Source organism: Carassius gibelio, chromosome B2, assembly GCF_023724105.1.
Source record: "Carassius gibelio isolate Cgi1373 ecotype wild population from Czech Republic chromosome B2, carGib1.2-hapl.c, whole genome shotgun sequence".
Lineage (NCBI taxonomy): Eukaryota > Metazoa > Chordata > Actinopteri > Cypriniformes > Cyprinidae > Carassius > Carassius gibelio.
The window spans coordinates 30,293,525-30,319,763 of record NC_068397.1 but is presented as its reverse complement, the minus strand read 5'-3'; the positions used below and the strand labels follow the sequence as shown (position 1 = coordinate 30,319,763).

General features: G+C 32.8%; 2 protein-coding genes and 1 long non-coding RNA gene across 6 annotated transcripts; 1 reads left to right on the top strand and 2 right to left on the bottom strand.

Annotated features, from left to right (window-relative positions):
* Positions 1–410: 410 nt before the first annotated feature.
* LOC127951024 (ras-related protein Rab-11B-like) lies at positions 411–7,061 on the bottom strand. Its single transcript, XM_052548611.1, has 5 exons — positions 6,827–7,061; positions 4,884–5,079; positions 3,334–3,527; positions 2,320–2,400; positions 411–1,158 (listed from the first exon to the last, which is right to left on the bottom strand). The coding sequence occupies exons 1-5, from the start codon at positions 6,864–6,866 to the stop codon at positions 1,013–1,015; spliced, it is 657 nt and encodes a 218-aa protein (XP_052404571.1). The 5' UTR covers positions 6,867–7,061; the 3' UTR covers positions 411–1,012.
* Positions 7,062–8,766: 1,705 nt separating this feature from the next.
* LOC127951595 (uncharacterized) lies at positions 8,767–12,203 on the bottom strand. Of its 2 annotated transcripts, XR_008152673.1 has the most exons (4): positions 11,866–12,203; positions 11,202–11,253; positions 9,678–9,766; positions 8,767–9,535 (listed from the first exon to the last, which is right to left on the bottom strand). It is a non-coding gene; the product is annotated as an uncharacterized LOC127951595 (long non-coding RNA). The 2 variants fall into 2 exon arrangements; XR_008152672.1 differs by having other exon boundaries at positions 8,767–9,766.
* Positions 12,204–20,444: 8,241 nt separating this feature from the next.
* On the top strand, positions 20,445–25,965 carry LOC127951486 (cortexin-2-like). Of its 3 annotated transcripts, XM_052549368.1 has the most exons (5): positions 20,445–20,527; positions 21,696–21,923; positions 22,021–22,280; positions 23,276–23,362; positions 24,544–25,965. In XM_052549368.1, exon 5 carries the CDS (start codon positions 24,613–24,615, stop codon positions 24,877–24,879), a length of 267 nt encoding a protein of 88 aa, XP_052405328.1. In that variant the 5' UTR covers positions 20,445–20,527; positions 21,696–21,923; positions 22,021–22,280; positions 23,276–23,362; positions 24,544–24,612; the 3' UTR covers positions 24,880–25,965. The 3 variants fall into 3 exon arrangements, with proteins under 3 accessions (XP_052405328.1, XP_052405330.1, XP_052405327.1); XM_052549367.1 differs by lacking the exon at positions 20,445–20,527 and having other exon boundaries at positions 21,454–21,923; XM_052549370.1 differs by lacking the exons at positions 20,445–20,527; positions 23,276–23,362 and having other exon boundaries at positions 21,453–21,923.
* Positions 25,966–26,239: the final 274 nt, after the last annotated feature.

Genomic DNA, 26,239 nt, shown 5'->3' with positions numbered 1-26,239 from the left:
GCTTTCGCAGGTCTGTCAGGCTCCACTCCCCACCCCTACCCTCTCTCCCCATTCTCCCGCAGACACAGGACGACGCTTAGGGGGGGGGAGTGTGACAAGTGTCCCGAGTCCTCATCAGCGTCGCCCTGGCAACCGACACGCCGCACCTGTCCCCGCTCATCAGCCACTGAGCAAGCCCAGCTGCGGCTCATCAAGCGGGCTATAAAGATGCGGCAGAGGAGGAAGAAGGAGAGCAACGTCTCCATGCCAGGAAGTGACTCTTTGTTCTTTTCCCCGCAGAAAGCAGCCCTTAAGCCGCAGCCCCGTCGAACCACGGTGACACCGGCACAGCACAGGCACGCGCACAAGAGGGATACAAGGACCCGGACACGAAGACCCGCACTTTCGACACTTCCTCACTGGCACTCTCAATAAAATCCACCCTTCGGGGATATTTTTCACTCACTCGCTCGTCGTGTGCTTCTTTGTCTCGTGACAATATATATATATATATATATATATATATATTAGCATTACTGTAATAAATATTTGAGGGGAAAATAAAAAATAATAATGATATTATTAAAATTCTTCACAGTCTTTTTTGATTGATCAAATTACACACACACACACACACACACACACACACACACACACACACACACATATATATATATATATATATATATATATATATATAAAATTGAGAGGAAATAATTTTTATACAAATGTAAAATTATTAATTATATGATTAAAATATATTTAGATTTTTTGGAGTGAAATATGCCCTCACATGATCTTGAGATTGAGCCGATCTTTATCCATGTATCTCTATGATTGTGTAATATTTACTTGCATTTCATGTTTTTAACCACAGTCTTGCAGCTAATAAACCAGAGCACAGTCAGATACTGTGTGTATGTGAGTGGACAAGCTATCAAAAGAAAAACATACATATATTACACAGATGAAACATTAGCGTATGACACGAAGAGAGACGAGATGAGTGACAGCTGAGGGCTGGTTGTCATGGTTACAGGTTTTGGCAGCACTGCAGTTTGTTGCCCCTCTGTCCGTCTGTGGTCGGCGGGACGCTGATGTCCACCACGTTGTTCCCCGGCGACTCGTCGTGAGCCAGTCGGTCAGCGATCTGCTTCTGTGATACGATACGATATATTTCTACAGATGCAGGAGAAACGAAGAGAGAACGAGTGAGAGAATGAAATCTGACTGCACAACTCACCGTCAAACAGACTTGTCATGGTTATTATAAACCTATTAACGTACATTTTTCACATAATCTAACCTGTATTTTTTATTGTAAAAAAATATTAACTTTTTTATTTTAATTTTATTTAATTTTGCTTTTTTATATTATTATTTCGTTTTCAAAAATTCAAATTTAATTGCCATTTTTGCATGAACTGCCCATATTTTACCTCATTAGGTTCATGCAAAAACATTTGACTTTTTATAAATATTTCCACTTTTCACTCACAAAAAAAAGCATATATATTTTAGTAATTGTGGGTAAAAACTGCAGAAAAAAAGTAAAAATCTTAAAACATGATTCAGTTTCTTTATGAAATATGACATGCACTTAATTTACTTTTATATTATATATTAATATTATTTCTTAATATGATATATTTTTAATATTTAGTTTTTATTTCTTTTTTATGTATTTCTTCATATTATATATATTTTCAGTATTTTGGTTTTTATAAATTTTTTCATATTATATATATACTCAAACTAAAAAAATAAAATAAAATAAAGGATATATATATATATATATATATATATATATATATATATATATATATATATATATATATATATATATATATATATATATACATATATATATATATATTTTTTTTTCACTTTTATTTCAGTAAAAAAAAAATGTTTTTCAGTATTTTTGGTTTAAATGAAAATAACCCTGTTCTCAGTGTATTACATTAATTTCTTAAGTATGTGAATGTAAAATGTAAATTTGTCTCTCCAGTTTACCTTTTTATTTATTTATTTTTATAATTGTGAAAGATATCAAAATACACTAATTCACTCTGAATCATGGCCAAATGTTAAACCTGAAGATTTTGTCTGCGTTGCATCATCAAGTAAAGAATGTTTATGGAATCGCATGATTTTAACTGTGAATATTTACACCCCTGTCTGAAACATCTCTCTAAAATCCCCATAATTCCTGGCAGGCGATCCCAGCTTTACCGGATGGCAGATGCTGCACTTTTAAGGTTGCATAAGATCCGCTGTAGTTGGTTTATTGCTCCAGCGAGGAAGCGTTTGATAGTGATGCTTCAGATGGGTCTGTACCTGTCAGGATGTTCTTGAAGGCCTCCTCCACGTTAGTCGAGTCCAGAGCGGACGTCTCGATGAATGACAGGTTATTTTTCTCTGGAAGCAAGCAGCAGGGGTTTAATATGACAACATAAAGCTTCACACAGAATGAATCCTGTTCACCAAACAAGAGCAGAGTGCATTTCTGTGCAAATCTATTTGCATCCAGCAATTTTAATATTTTTGAATGAAGTCTCTTCTGCTCACCAAGGCTGCATTTATGTGATGAAAAGTAGTTAAAACAGCTAAATATTGTTAAAAGTTAAAACAGCTGAATCCACAGATGAATAGAAAGTTCAAAAGAACACATTTATCAGACGTAGAATATTTTGTTACAATGTAAATCTGATCAACTTAATGCATCCTTGATGAACACAAGTGTTAATTTCTCCAATTTTTGAACAGTGTTTATCAGACCGGTTTAATGAAGATGTTTAATTCTGTTCGATGTTAATCTAATTTGGTTCTGATTAATAAAATAACTAATGTAGTTCAAGTTCATTTCTTATCCTAAATAAGAAATTTTTAATTATGAACCATCGTCGGAGCAAATATACACATTCTTTTTAAAGGAATAGTCAGGTTTGTAGAAATGCAGCATTGCATCAGTGTCTCATCAATGGATGCTCTGCAGTGAATGGGTGCCGTCAGAATGAGAGCGGATTAAAAACATCACAATAATCCACAAGTAATCCAGTCCATCAGTGAACATCTGGAGAAGACGAAAGCTGAAACAAATCCAGCATTAAGACGTTTTTTTATTAACCATTTAAGATTTAAGTCCATAATCCATAATGATGCTTCCTTCTGAGCTCTCATTCTGACGGCACCCATTCACTGCAGAGCATCCATTGAAGAGACACTTCACATTTTCTTATTTGTTAGAGCTATTCCTTTAACAGTCTAAAATCCTTCTCCACAGATATCAGACGAAGGAAAGCAGCAGGTTTCCAGAGGATGGATGTGTGGTGTCTCTAGAGTCGGCTGTACCTGCGAAAGCGCGCGCCTCGTCGGTGGGAACGGCTCTCAGGTGCCGCAGGTCGCTCTTATTCCCCACCAGCATGATGACGATGTTGTTGTCAGCGTGATCTCGCAGCTCTTTCAGCCAGCGCTCCACGTTCTCATAGGTCAGATGTTTGGCGATGTCGTACACGAGCAGAGCGCCGACCGCGCCACGATAATACCTGCAGACCTCCGAAAACCATAACCACAAATCAAGCATCACTATTACTATTGCCCAGAGTTTCACTTTTAGGTCAGTTTTAGTTTTGGTTTCACTGAATAAATACATTTTATTTTTACTTTTATTTTATTTTCTTAGTACCGTATTTTTTGGACTATAACTCGCACCTGAGTATAAGTTGCATCAATCCAAAAATACGTCATGATGAGGAAAAAAACATATATAAGTTGCACTGGAGTATAAGTCGCATTTATTTAGAACCAAGAGAAAACATTACCGTCTACAGCCACGAGAGGGCGCCCTATGTCTTCAGTGTAGACTACAGGAGAACTGAGCAGCATAGAGCGCCCTCTCGTGGCTGGAGACGGTAATGTTTTCTCTTGGTTCATTTCTCTTAGTTCATTTCTCTTGGTTCAATTCAAATTACTTTTGATAAATAAGTCGCACCTATAGTCCGGAAAATACGGTACATTTTTTTGTTTGTTTAATTTAGCAACTTATTTCAGTTAGTTAATAAATAAAATGTGTTTTATTTATTTATTTATTTTAGTTAAATAATTTTTGTTTCCTTTATTTCGTTTTAAATCTAAATCAAAATCTAATCTTAACAAATTAACAAAAATTACTATTGCTATATATACTATTGCTATATTATTGCAATTGCTATAGAGGTTTGATCACATTGATCACAAAAATGATACAAAAACAGTTTAATGGCTGGGGTGGAGGATGCAAATGTTATTTTTGGCATAAGGGGAACCAAAACCACATCTGTTCACTTATCAAGAGCCACAAATGCAAATAAGTTTATATTATGGCATATTTTTTCTGCATGTTTTCTTGCATAAGTATTACAAAAAAAAAAGTGCTGTTGGAACATGCATCCCAGGGTTATTATAGTTAACTAAAATTAAATCATTAAAAAAATAATAATTCCTTAAACTTTAACTGAAATGTAATAAAATACAATAAAAGCTTGAATTTATTTTAAGCAACATTTTAATTTAGTGTGCTGAAAAAACAAAACCTAAAATTGTAATTATAATTTGTTTAAAATAAAAATGACAAAAAACATACAATTTTAAAATGAAATATATATATATATATATATATATATATATATATATATATATATATATATATATATATATATATATATATATATATATATATATATATATATATACACATTCTTTTTTTTTTTCAAAATATTAATAAAAACTATAACAGCATATCAATGATACTAAAGTAACACTGGGTAGAACTGCGGTATTATTTGAAGTACCGTGTAAATACCCCAGTACTAAATGGTATACAGTGTGTATATAATTCCCATCTAAAGCACGAGAGTACTCACGCAGAGGTGATGGCCCTGTAGCGCTCCTGTCCTGCTGTATCCCAGATCTGAGCTTTTATGGTCTTGCCGTCCACCTGGATGCTCCTGGTGGCGAACTCCACTCCGATCGTGCTCTTGCTCTCCAGATTAAACTCATTCCTTGTGAAGCGTGACAGCAGGTTACTCTTCCCCACGCCCGAATCTCCAATGAGAACAACTGAGAGCAGAAGCAGACAAACAGACGCTCTGAGATCACAATATTAACACACACTAGCATTCAGTTTGGGGACGGAAATTAATATTCATCAAGGACACTTTCAATTGATGAAAAGTAGTTCTGTCAAACAATTAATCGCGATTAATCTAAAATAAAAATCATTGTTTACATGATATATATGTGTGTGTGTACTGTGTATATTTATTAAGTGTATATAAATACACAAACATGCATGTATATATATAAAAAAATATGTTATTTTTTATAGATCAAATATATGTATTAATTTATAATATGATTATATTAATATAAATATAGGCATGTAAATATTTTCAAAATATATACTGTATTTGTGTCTATTTATATATACATAGTAAATATACACAGTACACACACACACACACACATATATTATGCAAACAAAAACGTTTATTTTGGATGAGATTAATTGTGATTAAGACTAACACTAATCAAAAGTAAATGTAAGGACATCTCAATGATATTCTATAAAATATAAAATAAAATGTATCACAGTTCACATTATATGTCCAAATCCTGAATATAATTATGAATAATGCTATCTTATGCAGGTTTAATGACCACTGAGAAAATATTTTGGGTTCGTAACCTTTCTAAATTCAGTTATGATTGACAGGTGCACCAAAAGTTTATTATGAACTGTGTGTCATCCTGCAGTTCTCTTTCTTACTCTCTTGCTTTCTCTTTCTTTTTTTTTAAGGCGCATCACTCAAGATCTGGTGGCCATACAGTAAAAGATCTGGAATATAATACAACTGATTTGAGATGCAAAGTCTACCCCCAGATCCCTTCCACTTTCATTATGGCTCAGACAGTCTACACAAAACTCTCATATCTCATACTGTGTTTCATATAAAAACAAGGTCGGTAAAGGATAGCAGGGTTTTTATTTACAGGTGAGCTGTTCCTTTAAAGCTGTGAGCGTGTTTGCATTGATTTCCTTCAGCTCAGGCTGAGGAAGGCTGCCTGATATCCTCATGTCTTCTTTACGAGGAAGTCAAGCTGAACTTTGATCCTCACACTCGAGTGATTCGGAGAAAATGGAATGTAACAGATTTGCCGCGTCAGGCTTTGATCAGGTGACGTGATACAATCAGTTACAATGTAACCAATCAGCTGCAGCACAGAATATCAGCACGTGGCCTCATTATCATCATCATATTTTTTTTTGTATGTATTTAGAACGTTTCTTCTTGGTTATGTGAACGTTAGAGAAACATTATTAGAATGTTACATTCTCTACATTTAAAACACCCATGTTTTATATTTAAAAATTTTTTAGAGGAACATTCCATTCTATCATTTTGAAACTATAGAACGTGTACTTAGAACGTTTCCTTTCAACATTCCATATTTTTTTTAAAAAAGCATTAGATCGCAGTGCAAGGCCGTTTTTAGTCTTGAATCGCCTGTGAACATGAGCTCGGTGTGAGGCTAGAGCTTATTCTTCATATATTCATCTCTGTCATCTAGGCCCTGGGATCCCGTGTGAAAGCATCCAGGCCATCGCGAACAGATGTTTTACTGATCGGTGGATGCGTCTCGAAGCCTCAGCGGGCGTTTCTGTCTCAAAGCCTGTTATGCATGCCATGATTTCAGACGGGTGCCGCCGCGAAATACGCCAGCCTGTCAGATCTATAGGTCAGGAACAATCGATGGATTTTGAATGATTACTCCTCTGCTCTGTATAATGGAATGCAGAATTTACCTTTGAACAAGAAATCGTATTCATCATCTCTGTTGGCCATTTTCTAAGAAGCCCGCTCCGTCCTGCAGTCCGTCCAGAGAGAGGGGAACCAGATGAGGTTGTATTAATAACTCAGCGTGTGAGGGAATAAATCGAATGAGTATTACAGACACACAATGCGCCAGTGCTGCTGCTGTCACACACACACACACACACACATACACACCGCAGGAAGAGCGATCTGCTCGGTCTGCATTTAAGGGGAGGAGTCCCGCAGCTCTGGAGCTCCGCGGCCGCCAGAGGGCGCTGGAAACACCGCTGTCGTGTTCCTGCAGCTCCGGGCCTCCAAGAGCTGCTCGGTTCTTTTCATCACGAGATATCGACTGTTTCTTCAACTACAGTCATATATTGATTTTCATTCAAACTAAAAGATTTAAACCTGTTTCTGTTTTAAACTAGTTTTAATGCTCACGTCACAGCTAAATATGTTGCTAACATTCCTACTACGTAATGAAAAAAAAACAATTCTGAAAGGAATAATTCACACCAAAAATTATATTCTGTCATTATTGCTCTCCCATAAAGTTTCAAACCCGTAAGACTTTCCCCGTTCGTCTTCGGAACACATTTTGATGGAATCCGAGAGCTCTCTGACCCTCTCATAGACAGCAATGCAACTGAAATGTTCCCAGGTCCAGGACATTGGTGAATTAGTCCATGTGACAGCAGGGGTTTCACTTTAATATTACAAAGCTACGAGAATACTTTAGAAAACTAAATGATGACTCGTGATTATGCATGTTTATGTGAAACAGAGCCAAGAGCATGCAATAACTATCCCTTTAATATTGTATGAATGTTCTAAAACTTTTTTCATTATATGAACATTAATGTAACATTTCAAATTATCATTTTTGATTAATTTTTTTTTTTTTTAATGAATGCATGTATTTTTTCATTTATTTTTATGTAATTAGTAGTTTTCTTTTTTGTTTATATTTGTATATTTTCATTATTTATATTTTACTTGTATTGGTTGTCTATTTTATTAATGTTATTTGTGTGTGTGTGTGTGTGTGTGTGTGCATGCAGCAGAAAGGCACTTTTGTCTGTGGGCATGAAACCCTCTTTCTCTCTGTTTTTTGCTGCTGTTTGCATATGAAGAGTTTCCTGGGAGAATCTATAACTAAAATATAATGGGGAACATCAGGAAGCTCAGAGAGGAAGCCAAGCATTGGAGGAATCAGAGACCTGGAGGAAATATGTGAGATGACCTTCAGTGACCTGTATGGACAGGAAATGAGGTATAACTGCTGAATAAGCTTCCCACCAGTGTGAAGAAGACAAATATATCATATACTAATATGGTTAGTGATTCAGGTTTTTGTAATCTGGTTTCAACATTTTCCTAGAGCTAGAAAGCTTTGATGCACAAACTAGTGTTTTAGTTTGAGTTTTAGCTGGAAACATTCATATTTTTTTAAGCAGCTTAGATGCTTATGTGTTTGGGAGATGCTTTTATCCAAAGTGATGCATTTAGTCTTTTCCCTTCAAATCAAACTCATGATTTCATCAACTTGCAGTAATCTTAGTATGTTGCCCAATCAGAATGTGCTGCTGTGTAGCTTTGCTCTGTCCTTGATTTTATCATTTAAGTCGGTCTTTATAAGAGCAAGGAGTGTGAAGACATCTGAGGTTTAGCAGAAGATCATGGGATGATTGTTGTGGAGGTGAGTGAGTCACATCACTTCCCATGGTAACATGCAAATCAAGGCTGGTTTTAGATCCAGTCACATGACTCTATGCAAAACAATGACGAGAGAGTTTCTCTCTTACACTGTAAAAAAATTATAATCTTCCCAACTCAAAATTTTCTAGTGACTGGTCACATCTAAAATTTTCAATTGGCCCAAGTGAAATTCTGTAAATGTAATTTTATCAATTGTAGCAAGTCTGTTAACATTGGCTAAATTAGAAATAATTCGTTAAAACAATTGAAACGAAATTAGGTTACCAACCCATGTTATTGGCCCAATTAAACATTTTAAATTGTAGTAGCATTCCTTTTTAGTTTTACCTAAACTAAAAATATATTTTGGTAAATTTATATTAGTAAAGCAACTTCACTGTATTGTTTATTCCCCGTTGCCCCAAAAGAAAAGAAAATATATACATTAAACACTCAAGCCATACTGCCACATTTTATTTAATACATTTGATCAAATCTACAACAGTATTGTGAAAATACCTTAAATGGTAAATACATTGAACATTTCTGCACAGTAGACCTTAGTAGATAAAAATCATGCATTTCAATTCAGGATTCCAAGATACACAAAACTCATTAGACCTTAGATCTTACATTAACAAAACCACTTTATTTTTTACACAATTATTTTAAAAACATGTATTATCAGTGTTTAGAGAAATTTCACTGACATTTTGGTATTTAGGTACTACATTTATGAAACTGCACTAACAATATAACATATTTTATTTATGCACATCCTAAGGAAGAAGATGGACTCGCATCATTGATGTCCAGAATTTAATCCATTTAATGTTTAATTCATTTAATCCATGGGATTTGTGCTTCCTGTTCTTATGAGCTGTGAATGTACGGTAACTGTTGCTACAAAATTACAATTTCAAAATGGACAATGAACCCTCTTGTGGTTTTTAAGATGTCCTCTTAAATGGTGAAGAAATGTTGATTGAGAGCAGATTTCCCTAAAATCACAAGAAAATGTGGTATTCCCCTTGTTGCCAGTCTTTGGATGTACCCTCCACAAATGTTTTTAAATCTCCAATTGTCTTGAAAATGCAAACACATTCTAGGTGTAAACATGGAAAGGAAGTTGCATTAACTGACCAATTGCAAGTTCTGTAGTGCTTGAAAATTAGGTCTTGGTGAGGTGATGAAAACTTGCAGAAGCAGCACTGCATGGACTTCCTTTAAACCTGCAAAATAAATAAATGAAAAAGCTGAAAGATGATACTTTTGCAAAAAAAAAAAAAAAAGGCTTTCTAAAGATAGAGCTAAATGGGGAAAAGTTGTCAGAAAGTCTGTACAGCAACTGGAAAATATAGCCAACTGTGGACTGTGTGACCAGCATGCTGGTGATAGTCAAGTCCACACTGCTGAAAGGGCAAAAGACCCAGAGTAATATTGAGCAATTTCTGTTACATATATATATATATATATATATATATATATAGAAAAAAGAGTTAGAAATCTTTAGAATAAATTAATTAGATGTACAATTATATAAAATAAAATTTGTTCAAGTTTGTAGAGATTTTCTGAGGGAGGGGTTCCCAGACTAATGCCCATTTCACACATACTCCATTTGCAGTGAGTATGTTAACCGGTTAGAGCTTTCACACTGCAAGCGGATGCGGTCCGGCAGTGTGTTCCAGGTGCGGTATGTCTGCAGCAGTGCGGCATTTCTGCATTAAGTCTATTTTTTGCTGTGCTGGACCCACTAAATTAAAGTGACAGCACATTGTTCGCATTAAAATAAACATGTATTGACATGAAAATCTAGTAATTTCACCACAGATGCACATAATTTAAAGTCTACTCTGTTTCAAAGTCAGCACATGGCTTTTTTCCTTGGATAAAGCAAGGAAAACGACACTATACCTGGCATTTTGGTAAAAAAAAAAAGTGACACAATGGTTAGCACTCATCCTTTCTTGGAGGATTTCTTGTAAAAAAGATTTTAAAACAAAAGAAAAGATGAGAATCGGCTGTTGTAAGTTTTAATTTAAAATATATCTCATTTCTAATAAATCTAGTAATTTCACCACATATGCATTTAATTTGAATATAATTTATAACTCTACTCTGTTCCAAAGTCATGTGCACAATATGGCGTATCTCAATGGGATGCAAGCTGCACAAGTGATCTTTCGTGCGTATCTCTATGCCATATCGTGTAATTTGACCTCACTTACCAGAAGTGATGGTGTGGGGACGGCTGATTTGAGGTAAAATGTGATATAAATACTGTCACTGACACATTGATGTCTGACAAGAAATGATCGGTTTGTGTGAGAAACCCAACAGTATTTAATTATTAATTAACAGATTGCTATTAATAAATAGTGATTTAATTAACATTACTAATTCTGAGCTTTATAGCTTGCCATACATGTATTGCAACACGCACATAAGCACTGCAGACGGAGTATGTGTCAAACGGGTGTAACACAAATTGGTCAACCACTTTGTAAATTATGTAGCCTGAATTACAGTGTCACAAATTTTAGAAGCATCTCATGGCGGCTCTCAATAAAGCAATTTAACACAATTGAAATATCACAAGAGCTAAGGGTATTTGACACGAATATGGTATGAACAAATATGCAATAAAAACTTTTAAATACTCACTGTGAAAGTCGTAACATTAGTCGTTCCGTTGAGTCAGACCTAGGATGTTTGGCTACATTGAGAGAAAAAAAAAAGTTATAACAGAAACATATTACTAATAGCTAGTGTCTCATACATTTATCATAATCACAATATAGTTTGATAAAATTATTTAGTTCAATAAATAGTAAATGAGATATTAGTATTGGACTAAATTAGTTTATAAAAGGCTATCATGAAACCAAGGCGTGAATTCAATGTTATTTTGCAAAATACAATGTTATGTAGGCTAAGGAAAATATTGTAGACACACAGACTCTTCATAGTTGTGAAATTGCTGTTTGTTTTGCACCGGCAGTGATGGGGTTAACAAAGTAAGTTCGGAGCAATGGGAGCATATATCGGAGGGCCGGGACAGTGTTCATCTCACAGACTGTCTTCGTTCTGATTAAAAGTTCGGAAATAAAGCTTCCTTGTCTGTCATTTTTCAGACATTACAATATACTATGTCCTCAAGTAAAACATTCGGAGAGTCGTTAATGCGTTTAACCTTACCCAATGTTAGTGTAATGGCCGCGGTAGTGTAACATTAATGCCCATGTTTTACGGTTTTATGCTGAAACATTGAGACCTGCACTTGGTTTGACGTAAACAAGACTTAATAAATTCATATTTCAGTACTCACCATAACTTAAATGAAGAAAAATCTGTTTGGAAATGATGTCTGAACTTCTGTCGTCGTACTTCAGCATCGACTCCTCAGTCTCCTCATCTCTCCCGCGCAGATATATTTGAATCCACTATACCATTACCAACGGTTTCTCTCAGGTGCGTTTTTTTCTCCGCAAGGCTTGTTCAGCAAACACAGATATTTCACTTTTACTTGATTAATTGGCTGAACACAATTTAATATGTTCAGAGAATATATATTTTTAATTTTACCTTTGGACCATAAGCTAAAATTACCCCAATGCATCTTTTTGTTTGGGGATAATTATTTGAAAGCAATTTGTTGAGTCAATATTTAATTGTCAGTTTGCCAAATGTTTCAAAATTTTTTTTTTTTACAGTGTAGAAAAAAGAAAAACTATGCATCCTAATATATCATACTTGATACAAGCCCTCTAAATGATCAACATGATCTAACTTTGCTGTTAACCCTTTCACACACAGTATACTCCATATTTTCTGTCATCAGAATTTCATCACTTTTTGATCCTATAAATATCAGCATCTGCACCAAATTGTATTTTTGCTCAGGTTGAGTCTCTGGGCTGTTTTTCCTTTATATTCTCACTATATCAGACTATATGAGCCAGAAAATCCTGATGGATGAAATATATTACAAACATGATTTTGTTTTTATTTTGTCTGAAGGTTAAATTAACTTTTGCATTTTAAAAATTAGACTTTTATACCATATGTCAGGCTTTACAGGGATGTACTGATCGCAAAAAGACTGCAGCTGTTTACTAGGGTTTCGATGCACATTAGACCCGTATGTTTCTTCTGACAGACACTAGAGGGGGCAGTGTGTATGTCATGTTCTCAACTGTGCTGAGAAAGTGTTGGGAAAGCCTTTTTTTCACAATTATGCGTCGGTGACTTTTCTCTGGAGCGTCACAATCATGACAATTTTGAAAGATTTATTTATTTATTTATTTTGCCGTTTAGTTTCATTAGAATGATCTGGATGGACTTTTTGCAATTCAAAGTTATGAAAACGTTCATTCTGAATGTTCTGTGAATGTTTAAAATATGCAGTTTTTTAAATGTTTAAAAGCATAATAGGAATGTTAAGGGAACGTTCCATTTAATGTTTTTGCATACATAAGGGGAATGTTACACTTGTTCTCTGAACATTCTAAAATAAAAAGTAACATTTAAAGAACAGTAACATTTGTGACCCTTGACCTCAAAGCCGGTCATGTGGGTAAATGTTGAATTAAATTGAGATTTATAAATCAACTAAAAGGTGAATAAATGAGTTTTCCGTTGATGTGTGGTTTATTAGATTAGATTTGGCCGAGATTCAACTATTTGAAAATATTCTATTAACATTTCTGGAAGAGCGATTATTCTTAACTTTGAGAGAACCTTTCCAGAACATTCTGATAACGTTCCCTGTAAGCTGTGAGCATTGTATTTTCAGAGTATTTTAAAATTAAGATTTGCTTCTCATTAAATTTTTTCATACGGAACGATTTCTTGAAAAGAGTTTATTAAGACACTATGATGGACACAATTTCGAGATGCTCAGAGCAGATCTTGACTTTGGCAAAGGTAATGAATCCTGCGGCAATGTGAATATGACATTACTCCAGATATATTTGAGGTAAGATGTTTCATATCCCTCGTGCATTAGCTCAAATTAATCTAGAACATGAAGTGATTTTGTCATCTTTTTTTGGTGTAAAATAGGGCAGAGCTGTCATTTTAATTACGCACATAATGGACTTATTAAGGGCTTGTATCAGATAGATGTGCTGTTCTTCCGTCTCTCAGAGATCTGTGTCTCTCGGCTGATTGTCAGGGGACTGATGTACTCAGAGATGCTTTGAGAAGCTGTGAGTGTCTGTCATCTTATGTTCTCTCGTTCATTTTCACCTGCTCGGTTCACGACAGACCTTCAGAACCAGACCAGTGAACACTGATGGATCAATTGGTGCTATTACATACGCAAACTGTAGTTAACCTAAAACCTTTTATTTCATTTTAATACATTTTTCAAAGACAATGTATTTATGTAATTCTATTTCCTTTTTATTAGTGAAATATAAAATGAATGGAATGTGAATCATGAAAGTGAACTGTAAAATTAAACCTCAACCTAAGCTTAAAGCTAAAACCTACCACATTTTATTAAATTTTTTTTTTTTAATTATATTTAAAGAAATTAGATTTTCATTAGTTAATTATAAAATTAATGGAAAGTTGATCAGGAAACTGAACTGTGAAATAGCCTAAAACTTAAATCTAAAGCTAAACCTCAAGCTTAAACTCTCATTTAAAACTCATTTATTTATTTATTAAATGTTTTTTTTTTTTTGGTGTGGGGGGGGGGGGGGGTATACGTTTATTCAATTGTATTGTTTTTATTTTGTAAATTAAAAAGATAAGAAAACTACAAAAAAGATTTCCTATTATGATGAATTAAAAAAAATGTTTTAAAAGTGAATAGTAAAAAAATACACACACACACACATATTATTATTATATATTATTAATGTTAGAGATATTTCTAAAACCTGAAGTGTTAGTTGTTGTTGTTGTTGTTTTTTACCAAGAACAGTTTAAAAAAAAAAAAAAAAATACAAGTGTATAGGTTTGCAGCACAAGATATTTCAGTCCTTCTATACATGTCATAGGATCAGTGTGTTTGCTCGTGTGTGTGTGTTGAAGAGATAAGGGATGAGAAACATCCTGGTTTCCACATCGCTGGGCTTTGAGTCTCAGATCACTGCAGGTCACAGACAAAGACTCAAAAGACTATGATTCAAGATTTAGATATTAAAAACAGATAGAAAAGCAGATGTTTTATTCTTTTTTGTGCATTCATTTTGTTATGTTCCTTTTATAATCCTGGGCTCAGTACATACTCTGCATTATATCCTGTTCTTGTTAGCTGATGAATAAATGTGAAAATAAGAGAGTGAATGACAGATTAAATTTTGCTGTAGCTCAGTTTTGTGAATATATAGTCAAAAACTGAAGTGAAAACAATCTGATGCAAAACCTCATGTATTTCAGCATAAGACAGGCCGGTTTTGCTGCGGCTGCAGATTGTATTTTTGGTGAATCTGTTGGGAGGAAGATGCAATAAAAATGACAGCTGACATGCAGGCAGTGCATCCTCCAGACACGGCAAAAAAAATCCTCATTTGAACTGAAAATGCATTCAGTTGAAGTATTACACATTCATTACATTCATAAACTATAGCATTATTTAAAACATTTTGATCGTAATGCTTCTGATCGAATAAAGTTAACATTTTTGGTTATTTCCCTAATTATTATTGTTAACTAAACTTAAACAATAACCATAAAAAAATCATTAGTAGAAATAAAATAATATTTAAAACTATATATTTCAGCTAGCTGGTAAGACAACTTTAAACGTATAAAAACTAAAACAACAATAATTAAATCTGAAAAATATTAAATAATAAAAATGACAACTAAAAACTGTAACTTAAAGCCAAAATATAAGCATTCAATGTGATCTAAGATGTTAACAAAAACTATATAGTATATAATAAATGAATAGAGATATTAAAATAACACTGTCCTGATCAAAATCTAATCCCATCTACAGTAAATATGTCCAAACTAAATTGCATGGTTAAATCATTTCTTATGGTCTATTAACACGTGTGGATCATTGCAGACAGACACCCACTGAACACAATGCATCATTTCTACCTTCACACACTGCCTGTCTTATAATGGTCTTTAATTGAATAGAGTTTGACTGAGAGTGTGGCAAATATTGAAACAGTGATAATGAGCTGCATTTGTATTGTGCTGCCACTGCATATGTGTAATATAGAGGGCATGTGATACTGTCAAGGACACAAACTTACATTAAAACATTATATCATCCTTGTCAGATTGATAAAGTTTGATTCTTCTAGTTTTTAGATCTAGTGGTGCATGGGAACTAGGTTCATAGTTGTTCTCTATGGAAGTTATTGAAGTTATTAACAATATTTGCAATTGTAACTAATACAAAGCATGTTTTGCAAGACAATATTTCATTATTTCTTCTTCAGATTTCCCCCCAAAATTTACTTGTCATCATTAAATCACCCTCAGGTTGTTTAAAATCTCTTTGATTTTTTTTTCTGTTGCACATAAAAGAAAATATTTCGAAGAATGTTGGTATCCAAACATGTTGCCGCCGGTAGCCATTGACTTCTATAGTATGGAAAATAATACTATGGAAGTCAATGGCTAGCAACACATTCAGGTTTGGAAATGAGGGTGATTAAATGATGACAGAATTTTTATTTTGGGGTGAATTGTCACTTTGATTCAGTGTGTTATATGCCATTTAATGCTAAACCATTTTTAGTGCATGTAATTAGAGCACAGCACATCATGTTGTTCTGGATTCTGTTGTGTCTGACAGGATGTCCACAAACTCCTGCATCATCTCTCAAACATGATTCCTCATTAGATGACCCAAGTCAGCATGTTTAGTGAGTGATAAAAATATCACACAGCTAACAGGGAACAGCCTCACAACTTCACTAATGCTCTTTAAGGTTACATAACATAAACATAACATAACATAACATAACAACATAACATAACACAACACAACATAACATAACATAACATAACATAACATAACATAACATAACATAACATAACATAACATAACATAACATAACATAACATAACATAACATAACAACATAACATAACAACATAACATAACATAACATAACATAACATTACAACATAACATAACATAACACAACATAACATAACATAACATAACATAACATAACAACATAACATAGCATAACATAACATAACATAACATAACAACATAGCATAACATAACATAACATAACACAACATAACATAACATAACAACATAACATAACATAACATAACAACATAGCATAACATAACATAACAGCATAACATAACATAACATAACATAACATAACATAGCATAACATAAAAACATAACAGCATAACATAACAACATAACAGCATAACATAACATAGCATAACATAACATAACATAACAACATAACATAGCATAACATAACATAACATAACATAACATAACATAACATAGCATAACATAACATAACATAACATAACAACATAACATAACAACATAACATAACATAACATAACATAACAACATAACATAGCATAACATAACATAGCATAGCATAGCATAGCATAGCATAGCATAACATAACATAACATAACATAACATAACATAACAACATAACATAAAATAACATAGCATACCATAACATAACATAACAACACATAACAGCATAACATAACATAACATAACATAACATAACATTACAACATAACATAACATAACATAACAACATAACATAACATTACAACATAACATAACATAACAACATAACATAAAATAACATAGCATACCATAACATAACATAACAACACATAACAGCATAACATAACATAACATAACATAACATAACATTACAACATAACATAACATAACATAACATAACATAACATAACATTACAACATAACATAACATAACATAACAACATAACATAACATAACATAACATAACAACATAACATAACATAACATAGCATAGCATAGCATAGCATAGCATAGCATAGCATAACATAACATAACATAACAACATAACAACATAACAGCATAACATAACATAACATAACATAACATAACAACATAACATAGCAGAACATAACATAACATAACATAGCATAACATAACATAACATATCATAACATAACATAACATAACATAACAACATAACATAACATAACATAACATAACATAACAACATAACATAATATAACATAACATAACATAACATAACAACATAACAACATAACATAACATAACATAACATAACATACCATACCATAACATAACATAACATAACATAACATAACATAACATAACATAACATAACATAACATAACAACATAACATAACATAACATAGCATAACATAACATAACATGACATAACAGCATACCATAACATAACTGTGGCGAGTGGGGCGGGGCCGAGAGGCGTGGGAACGAGGGGTGGGGCTCAGGTGTAGCTCATCTCCAATCACTACACCTGGCCTCACTCCTCGTTCCCACGCCTCTCGGCCCCGCCCCACTCGCCACAATAACATACCATAACATAAAATAACAACATAACATAACATAACATAACATAACATAACATAACATAACATAACATAACATAACATAACAACATAACATAACAACATAACATAACATAACATAACATAACATAACATAACATAACATAACATAACAACATAACATAACATAACTCACAATGTCTTTATGATGTTGTTTGTTCTTGGTGATCGTTTCATAATGTTGAGAGAAAACGTTCTTAGAACAGCTTTATCAAAGTGTCCTTATGATATTATTTGCACTTTAGAGAAATGTTTTTGTAATCTTTAAACAACTTTCTAATCACAACGAGAAAACTGAACATAACTTTCTTGGAAAATTAAAAATCAACAAATAACTATATTTTGGGATAAAAATAATGTTAGTAGGTTTTTGTAACATCTGAATATTGTTAAAATCACAACAAGAAAACTGTCAGTTTTTACATTCTTTGAATATTGAAAGTAAACCTTCAAATAATGTTATATTTTGGGTGAAAATAAAGCAAGTAGAGCATTTTAAACAATATTTTAGGAACCTATAAATAACATTCTAATTACGAGATGAAAACTGGACATTTTAACCAACTTTTACTAGACAACAAACAGTTTGAAAGTTGTGAGTTGTGAAAATTATTATGAAGTGAATGCCAAAGACATAACAAAAATATGTACACTGAAAAAAATTATACTAATCTTTTTTTTATTTAACATAATTTACATATTTTATATATGTATATGTAATTTATATATCTAATTATGAAAAAAAGTATACTACATTTTTTTAAGGTAAGTGGTTGTAAACAATTTATTTTAGCTACATTTAATTAAAAAAAATGTTGAAAGTTAGTCAACTAAATGTGTTTATTTAAATGTATCTAAAATAAATTGATTGCAACCACTTACATTAAAAAAAACTTAGTAAATTCAATTAATGTTTTTTTTTCAGTGTACATTTTTTTTTTGCTATCATTCCCATTAAGTTACGAAAACATTATTTTTAAAATGTTCAAAATATCCAGTTTGTTTAAAGTATAAAGAATATTTCTTCTGTTCTGTGAACATTCCTCTAACGTTCAGTTGTAATTCAAATGTAACATTCTCATGCTTTAACATTCTGTGACTGTTACGTTTGAATGTTCTCTCAACGTTTTAAAAACCTTTTTTTTACATTTAAAGAATGTTGGTGATGTGGACGTTAGAGAAACATTCCATTCCATCATTTTGAAACCATTATGAAAACTTTATTTCTGAATGTTTAAATCGACCATAATGCATATCATATATGAATAATGGTAGACCTGCAATGACATTCCATAAACATTAATGATTTGTCCTAACATTTCACCTGTAAAAATGTTTGGAAAGTTATGGGAGTGTTCTGTGCTGGGACTGTATTCCTCACAGCTTTCATTTTCATCTCTATTAAATTCAATATGACGTCTAAACTGATTGAGATTTGCTGTGGATTTGATTAGTTGTAAGGGCAGACAGGACTCGGTCAGCTCAGAGCCCAGGGTGTTTCATTCTGAGCTAAAAATACTTTCTGACAGCAGATCCTTTGTGTTTTCCATATGACTGCAGCACATTCCCAGCGCTGCTCCCTGAGGAAGACACAAACAATACCTGAATTATTGCTCAGAAATCAAATCAGACAGGTGGAGATTCATCACTGCACAGCAAGACTATCATGACTAAAAAGACCTTACTGTAAGCTCCATCACTGTTACAGTCATTGAGACAGATTTCAGATTAGTAGCTTCTTGCAAAGATTGTTTATATATAATTAAATGATGTAACCTGCTAATTTCCATACTTTCTGTTATTCTTTTTTTTTTCTGCTTAAATACAACAAAATAATTTGAAAAATAAAATAAATAAATAATAATAAATAAAACAAAATGCTAAATAAAATACAATTTAGTGTTGAAGTTAAATTGAAATATTTTCTTAAAAAGTAATTTTGTCTCGTGTTCCAGTAAAAATATCAAAACATGCTTAAAACAAGACTGACATTGATTTCAAATTAGAATATCTAACAGTAGTAAAGACCGGGGCAAGTTGTCACGTCTTTTGCATGTATTTTTACAATCATTATTTACAATTAGCCGACAATAACAGTTATATATTTTGTTTAATATTCCTACATTTTCAATTGAGCAATAATACAAGCTTTATTTGCTATTATTGCAATGTAATCAAATTTTAAGTAGCTAGCCTACAGATACAGGCTACGTTATTGAAGATAACTTTTCCCCCTTAAGACTAATTCACATTTCAGACATTCCCACCCAGTCATGTAAAAAAAGTGTGACAACTAGCCCCGGTTACATGCGCGCGCGTCCCTGTGGACCGATGCTCAGCCAATCGCACGCGAGCGCGTGAGGGAGTATCGAGAGCGCGCGAGAGAAATCTGCCAGACCAGCACGCGCTCCGGACCCTCAACGCAGGTATGTTATGTTTTTATTTATTAAACTAAGTCTTTTCATGCCATTTTAAAGCTTTCATTATTTTAAAAGTATCATGAAAAATGTCTGTCAAATTACGAGGAATCATAGGCTCCTAAAAATATGAGATTTATGAGAAATATGATTTTTATACTATATATTTGTCACAGAGTAAACAGAATTTCACTGTAAACAGAAAACTTGCTAACACTTGTTGACGCCTGTAAAGCCTGTGTAATGCACTGTAAAGATAGGATATTGTTGATGTCGTCAGATTATAAGACTACATTAATAAAATTTACAGTCAGGCCCATATTTTGTAACAAAATATTTCAAATGTTATTTAAAATAATATGCCAATATGTTATATAATATACATACATGATGTAATATTTTACTGCCTCTGTAAGAATGTGTGTACTGTATATTACTAAGTTAAAAGTTGATAATTAGGCAGTTTGCTCTGTCATATATTGTTATCCAGTGCATAGACAGCAAGCAATGATTTATCTATAGTTTGTGAGAGGATCGATCAGCTCTGCTATCGATCTGTGTCTGTTTCTGCACTCGCAGGATTTCCTTCTCAAACTAACAACATTCATACCCTTTTTAAGAGTTTTTTTTTACGCTTTATATAGTGATATGATAGAAATTTTTATAGAAGGAAAATAATTATATAATTCAACTTTAAATCAGTTTTTTTTTTATTAAAATGCTTTTGACTTTCAAGTAATTAGTAGATGGAAAATTATCCTAAAATAGTGTGTGTGTGTGTGTGTGTGTATATATATATATATATATGTGTGTGTGTGTGTGTGTGTATTTGTGTGTGTGCGTGAGTGTATTCAGTATATACAAATTTTTTCGCACACAAATGCATTGAAAAACATGTTAATCAATTTTCCAACATTTCAGATTATAAAAAATGTGCCATTATTATATCAAGTACGAATGACTTAACTTAGTCAGGTTAATATAGTGAGGTTGATTCTGTCACTATTTTTTGATCTGATATAATACCGTTGTTATATACTGTAGTATGGTCTTACTGGTGGTCCGCTATTAAAGTTGTTATTATCTGACTTCATCTTGGCTAAATGTGTATATGTAGATGCCCTTTGACCCGCCCTTAACCCTTTAGTTATTATTAACTCCGCTGTCTTTGGGACAGGAATCAGCTGTCTGCACACATACACCGTCCTAATAAAGTCAGAGGGAGTCCGAGGCTGTATTTACTGCGGATGAACATGGAGCGAAACGCTGTGAAAACCATCCCATCAGAGTGCTGAGCTGTCACCCAGGCCTCGAAGAGAAGTTTTACTGGAGCCGCTCACTGTAACACAGCCTGTGAGCTTTAATATTCCTCACTGATCTGCTCTTCTCGCGCCGTGCTGAAGAGGTGACCTGGTTTATTTCTCTTTTATGTGTCCATTATTGATCCACAGTGTTTTGAGATCCCGATCGACCCAGATTTACGCCTCTCTCTTTATTCACAGGGTGGCGTTTCTTGTCACGTTCCAGCTGGAAATAGCTGCTTTTTTCCCGTCTGAGCTTTCAGCGATTATCTCAGACACCTGAATATGAAGCTGCTTGTGCCATTAGCCACAGAAGAGCGTGTCAAAGCATGTCCATATAAACAGCAGTTCAGCTGAAGATGTGGACGGGGCTGGATGTAGTTTGTAGCTAGTTTCCTCTGAGATTCGAGCTGTGAATGGAGATCCTGTTGCATCAGTCTGATTTTCTGATTTCTTGTGAGGTAAAGTAACTGCTGATGGCATGTTTACCTGGGAAAGTTATTCTAGAGGAAACATTATTTGCTCAATCCTAGTTCAGATATGTTCAGTATCAACTTAATCTCAGATAAAAATAGTTAGACAATAGTTCAGCACAGGGTTCGCAAAATTTCTAAATCCCTGGTTGCCCTTCAGACAGGCACTCTTCAGATTTTGGAAACACAAAATAAATTGAACTCTAGCTTAAAAAGGCCATTTATCAATGTAGACAATTGCATAGGAGTCAAAACATCAATCAAAAATCTTTATAAATAAATGTAAGCAAGTATAATAACTAGTGCTGTCAAACAATTAATCGTGGTTTTAATCTGTGTTATATTTAAAAATACAAACACATGTATTTATATATTTAAGAAAAATAGGTTATGTTTATATATGAAAAATATATTTATATAAAATATAAGAGTATGAATATATATATATGTGTAACCATGTAAATATTTTCAAAATCCATACTGTATGTGTGTGTATTTATATATGCATAATAAATATACACAGTACACATACATTTATAATGTAAAGAAAAAAAACTTTTTGAAAGTGATTAATCACGATTAATTAATTCAGACTTTTTATGACCAAGAAAACCTGTACAATTTAATTTAATTAGCCATATGTGCGGGTGACATGACCATTGTAACATAAAACCATAAAATAACATGATTAACAATTCAGATACAAGTTTTCACGAAACAGAAAGTCTTATAAAATGATAAACATCAAGTCAGAATTTAAACCAATTTAAAACAAAGGGATGAATCAAACATGGAAATTAATTCATTAATTTAAAACATAAATATATATCAAGCTGTCTTCATTGTATCGATTTTTAAAAGCCACATGAGCTTATTTCACATTGTATGTTTGCAGTGTAAAAACATGGGCTGATTTCTGCATTGATCTGAACATAAACAGCAGAAAGGCTTATTGGAAATGCAAGTTCATTCTCTGCCAGCAGGTGTCGCTTTTGAAACGTCAGGAATATAACGGTTTTCCTGGTGACGGCTGTAAACAAAGCAGCTGCAAACTTTATCAGGCATTACAGGTAAGATGAAATGACAATATCCTACCTTTGAAACTTTTCTTAAGACAGTCGTTTCCCATCATTAAAACACACATGCATATTGTATATTTTGAAGTTTAATTGTGACATTTGTCCATATCACTATTTTTGTGTTTCTGTCCCCAATTTTAAGACCACTTTAAATTATTATTATTATTCTGACCTTTAATAAAGCATTTAAGGTAGGCTATTTAAGACTTGTTATGGTCTTTAACTCGATGCGACTATATCTAAGGCTTTAAGACTTCTTAAGGACTGATTTTGCGAGCCCTGTGGTAGTTTAGAGCTATCAAATTTATGTGGACATTGATTGCACGTATGCATGTATGATTTTCACAGTTTGAGACATCAACACTTCTTCTGAAACTCACCAGGAGACACGTGTGAGATTACTGAGTTTCATGTTATTTCAGTTACTATTATAGTTTTTAGAATTAGTTTACATTTTTCTGCTTTCGTTTTAATTTTAGTTAAAATTGTATTCAATTTGTTGCATGTCTTTTTATAAATTTTTATATGAGGTTTAATTATTTAATTAAATTATCAAGTGAAACTTTTTTTAAGTAACTAAATTAAAAGTAATAAGATAATTTTATAAATATTTCTTTTATTTTAAATAATGAACTTTTTATGGATTTCAAATGAATTAAATATTTATATATTTTTTGTTTTAGTTAATTAGTACATAGAGTTAAATTACATTAAATTAAATGAGAAATGTTCCCTTGGCAACTAGCTGTAAAAATATGTTTTATTTATTTATTTATTATTATTTGTATTTTATTTAATTTCAGTTAACTTTATTTTATGTAATAAAATATTTAATGTTTTTTTTACTTCTTAAAATGAATTAAATATTTCTGTCTTGGTTTGAATTATTAAACTAAAATATTTTGAAATAATTAAAAGTTGCATTTTGATTTTATTTCAGTTATATATAAGTAATGAACATTTTATGATTCTAAAATGAATTTAATATTTCAGTTTTAGTTATTTTAGTACATCAGGTTAAACTAAATGAAATTAGAAATGTTCCTTTGGGAACTAGTTGAAATAAAATAAGTTTGTATTGAAGAAGTTTTTTATGTTTTAAGTGTAATAACCCTGTCAGGAGAAACATAAGAAGCATGAGGTGTCTCATTTAATCTCATTGCCATGTTTAGGAGAAGCATAGGACTGAGATCCTCCCTCAGCCTCAGAAACCGGACTCGTCTCATCTCTGAACTGTGAAGATGAGTGAAAACCCTCTGATGAAGCACGAGCTGCAGTCTCTGGCTCCTGTCTCGGGCCCCGGGGCCTCGGCGGGGCTCCTGCTGGCTCCGGACATAGAGCAGATCACGGCTCTGTGTTTCGTGGGACTCCTGCTGCTGTTTTTGGTGTTTCTGCTGGTGCGCTGTTTCCGGATTCTCCTGGATCCCTACAGCAGCATGCCGTCCTCATCCTGGTCTGATCCTAAAGACGGTCTGGAGCGGGGACAGTTCGATTACGCGCTGGTCTAGAAATACAGCAGTCTCACAAAACCTGTCAAGAACATATTTAACCTCAGAATCTAAAAGGTCATAAAAAAATAAAAAATAAAAATATTATAACAATAACATAGTTATTTAATACATTATTATATATAATTATGTACAATATCATATTTTTTATTTTAATATAATATTTTCATTGTTTGCATAATATTTCCATCCCGAAATATTCACCAATGGAATGTGTAAAATAATATTTTATTAATTATTTAATACAATTAAATATATTTAATATTATTGTAGTTTATTATATTTTATTTTAATATTATATTTTTCAAAACTTCCATTAGTGGAATGCACAAAATAATGTTTTTATTAAATGGTTAAATATCTATTTGACAGTTATGCCTTTAATAATAATAATAATAATAAAGAGAGAGAGAGAAATGTATTTGCTTAGTTATACCAAATGGACTACTGAAAAATTGTGTTCAGTGTCTTTATGCAAAATCTTTGTGTGTGTGTGTGTGTGTGTGTGTGTGTGTCCTTAAGATTTTGGGATGAAAATATGACCTTGACTTGTTTTTGAGATTTAACCACAAAACTAGTATCAGTACAATATTGTTGAGATTTAAGTCTATAAAACCAGGTTTCCTTGTTTATTTTAGTTCAAGCCACATTCATTTCAGTTCTGTTTACAATCTTAATTTCTACTTCAGTCAATTATGTGGATGAATCAGGCATGTGTATTTATTAACAAACTTCCTTATTTTTATTGTAAATTTCTATTCGTCTTTATACTGTGCATGTGAACTGGTTGGATGATATTTATTAATATTATTTTTAAATGTTTTGCATTGCATTGTGTTATGCGTTTGTCCACAGTTTTGTCAGTGATAACTGGAGCAAGTGTGCCTTGATTTATTTTCGTACCAGAGACTATTGTCTGTCTGTATTGATTTTGTTGTGATGTTTACAGTCGGTTTGGGATTAGTAGGTGCTTTTTTATATTGAAAGGGCAAAACTATACAAACAGGGATTTCTCTGTAAATGTTTCTTACTCTGGACTGGTTTTTAGCAAGGAAATATTTACTCAATAAAGGATTTTTTCTCTCAGCTGTTGCTCTTTCACAATTAATCAGGTACTGTATATCTCCGCACACTCCACATGCATCACAAAGTCTCTCAGCTTCACCAGTCCATTAGTTTAATTTGTAAAAAAAAAACAAAAAACATCCCATTTATCAAACATTAATAAAGTTATGAGAACGTTCCAAAAATATTACATCAACAACATCCGACCTGAAAAAACATTATTGATTGAAAGTGCATCATGTCTTCATCAATACAAACTGTCTTGATTCAGAAAGGGTGAAAGGTCAGGCTCGGT

What these genes read in the sequence shown, in the direction of transcription:
- LOC127951024 (XM_052548611.1), bottom strand. Translation starts at nt 6,866, where the DNA reads ATGGCCAACAGAGATGATGAATACGATTTCTTGTTCAAAG. An exon ending in ATACGATTTCTTGTTCAAAG is followed by an intron (nt 5,080 to 6,826) that starts GTAAATTCTGCA and finishes TTCTGCTCTCAG; the next exon opens with TTGTTCTCATTGGAGATTCG. An exon ending in CGAGGCGCGCGCTTTCGCAG is followed by an intron (nt 2,401 to 3,333) that starts GTACAGCCGACT and finishes GCTTGCTTCCAG; the next exon opens with AGAAAAATAACCTGTCATTC.
- LOC127951486 (XM_052549368.1), top strand. Translation starts at nt 24,613, where the DNA reads ATGAGTGAAAACCCTCTGATGAAGCACGAGCTGCAGTCTCTGGCTCCT.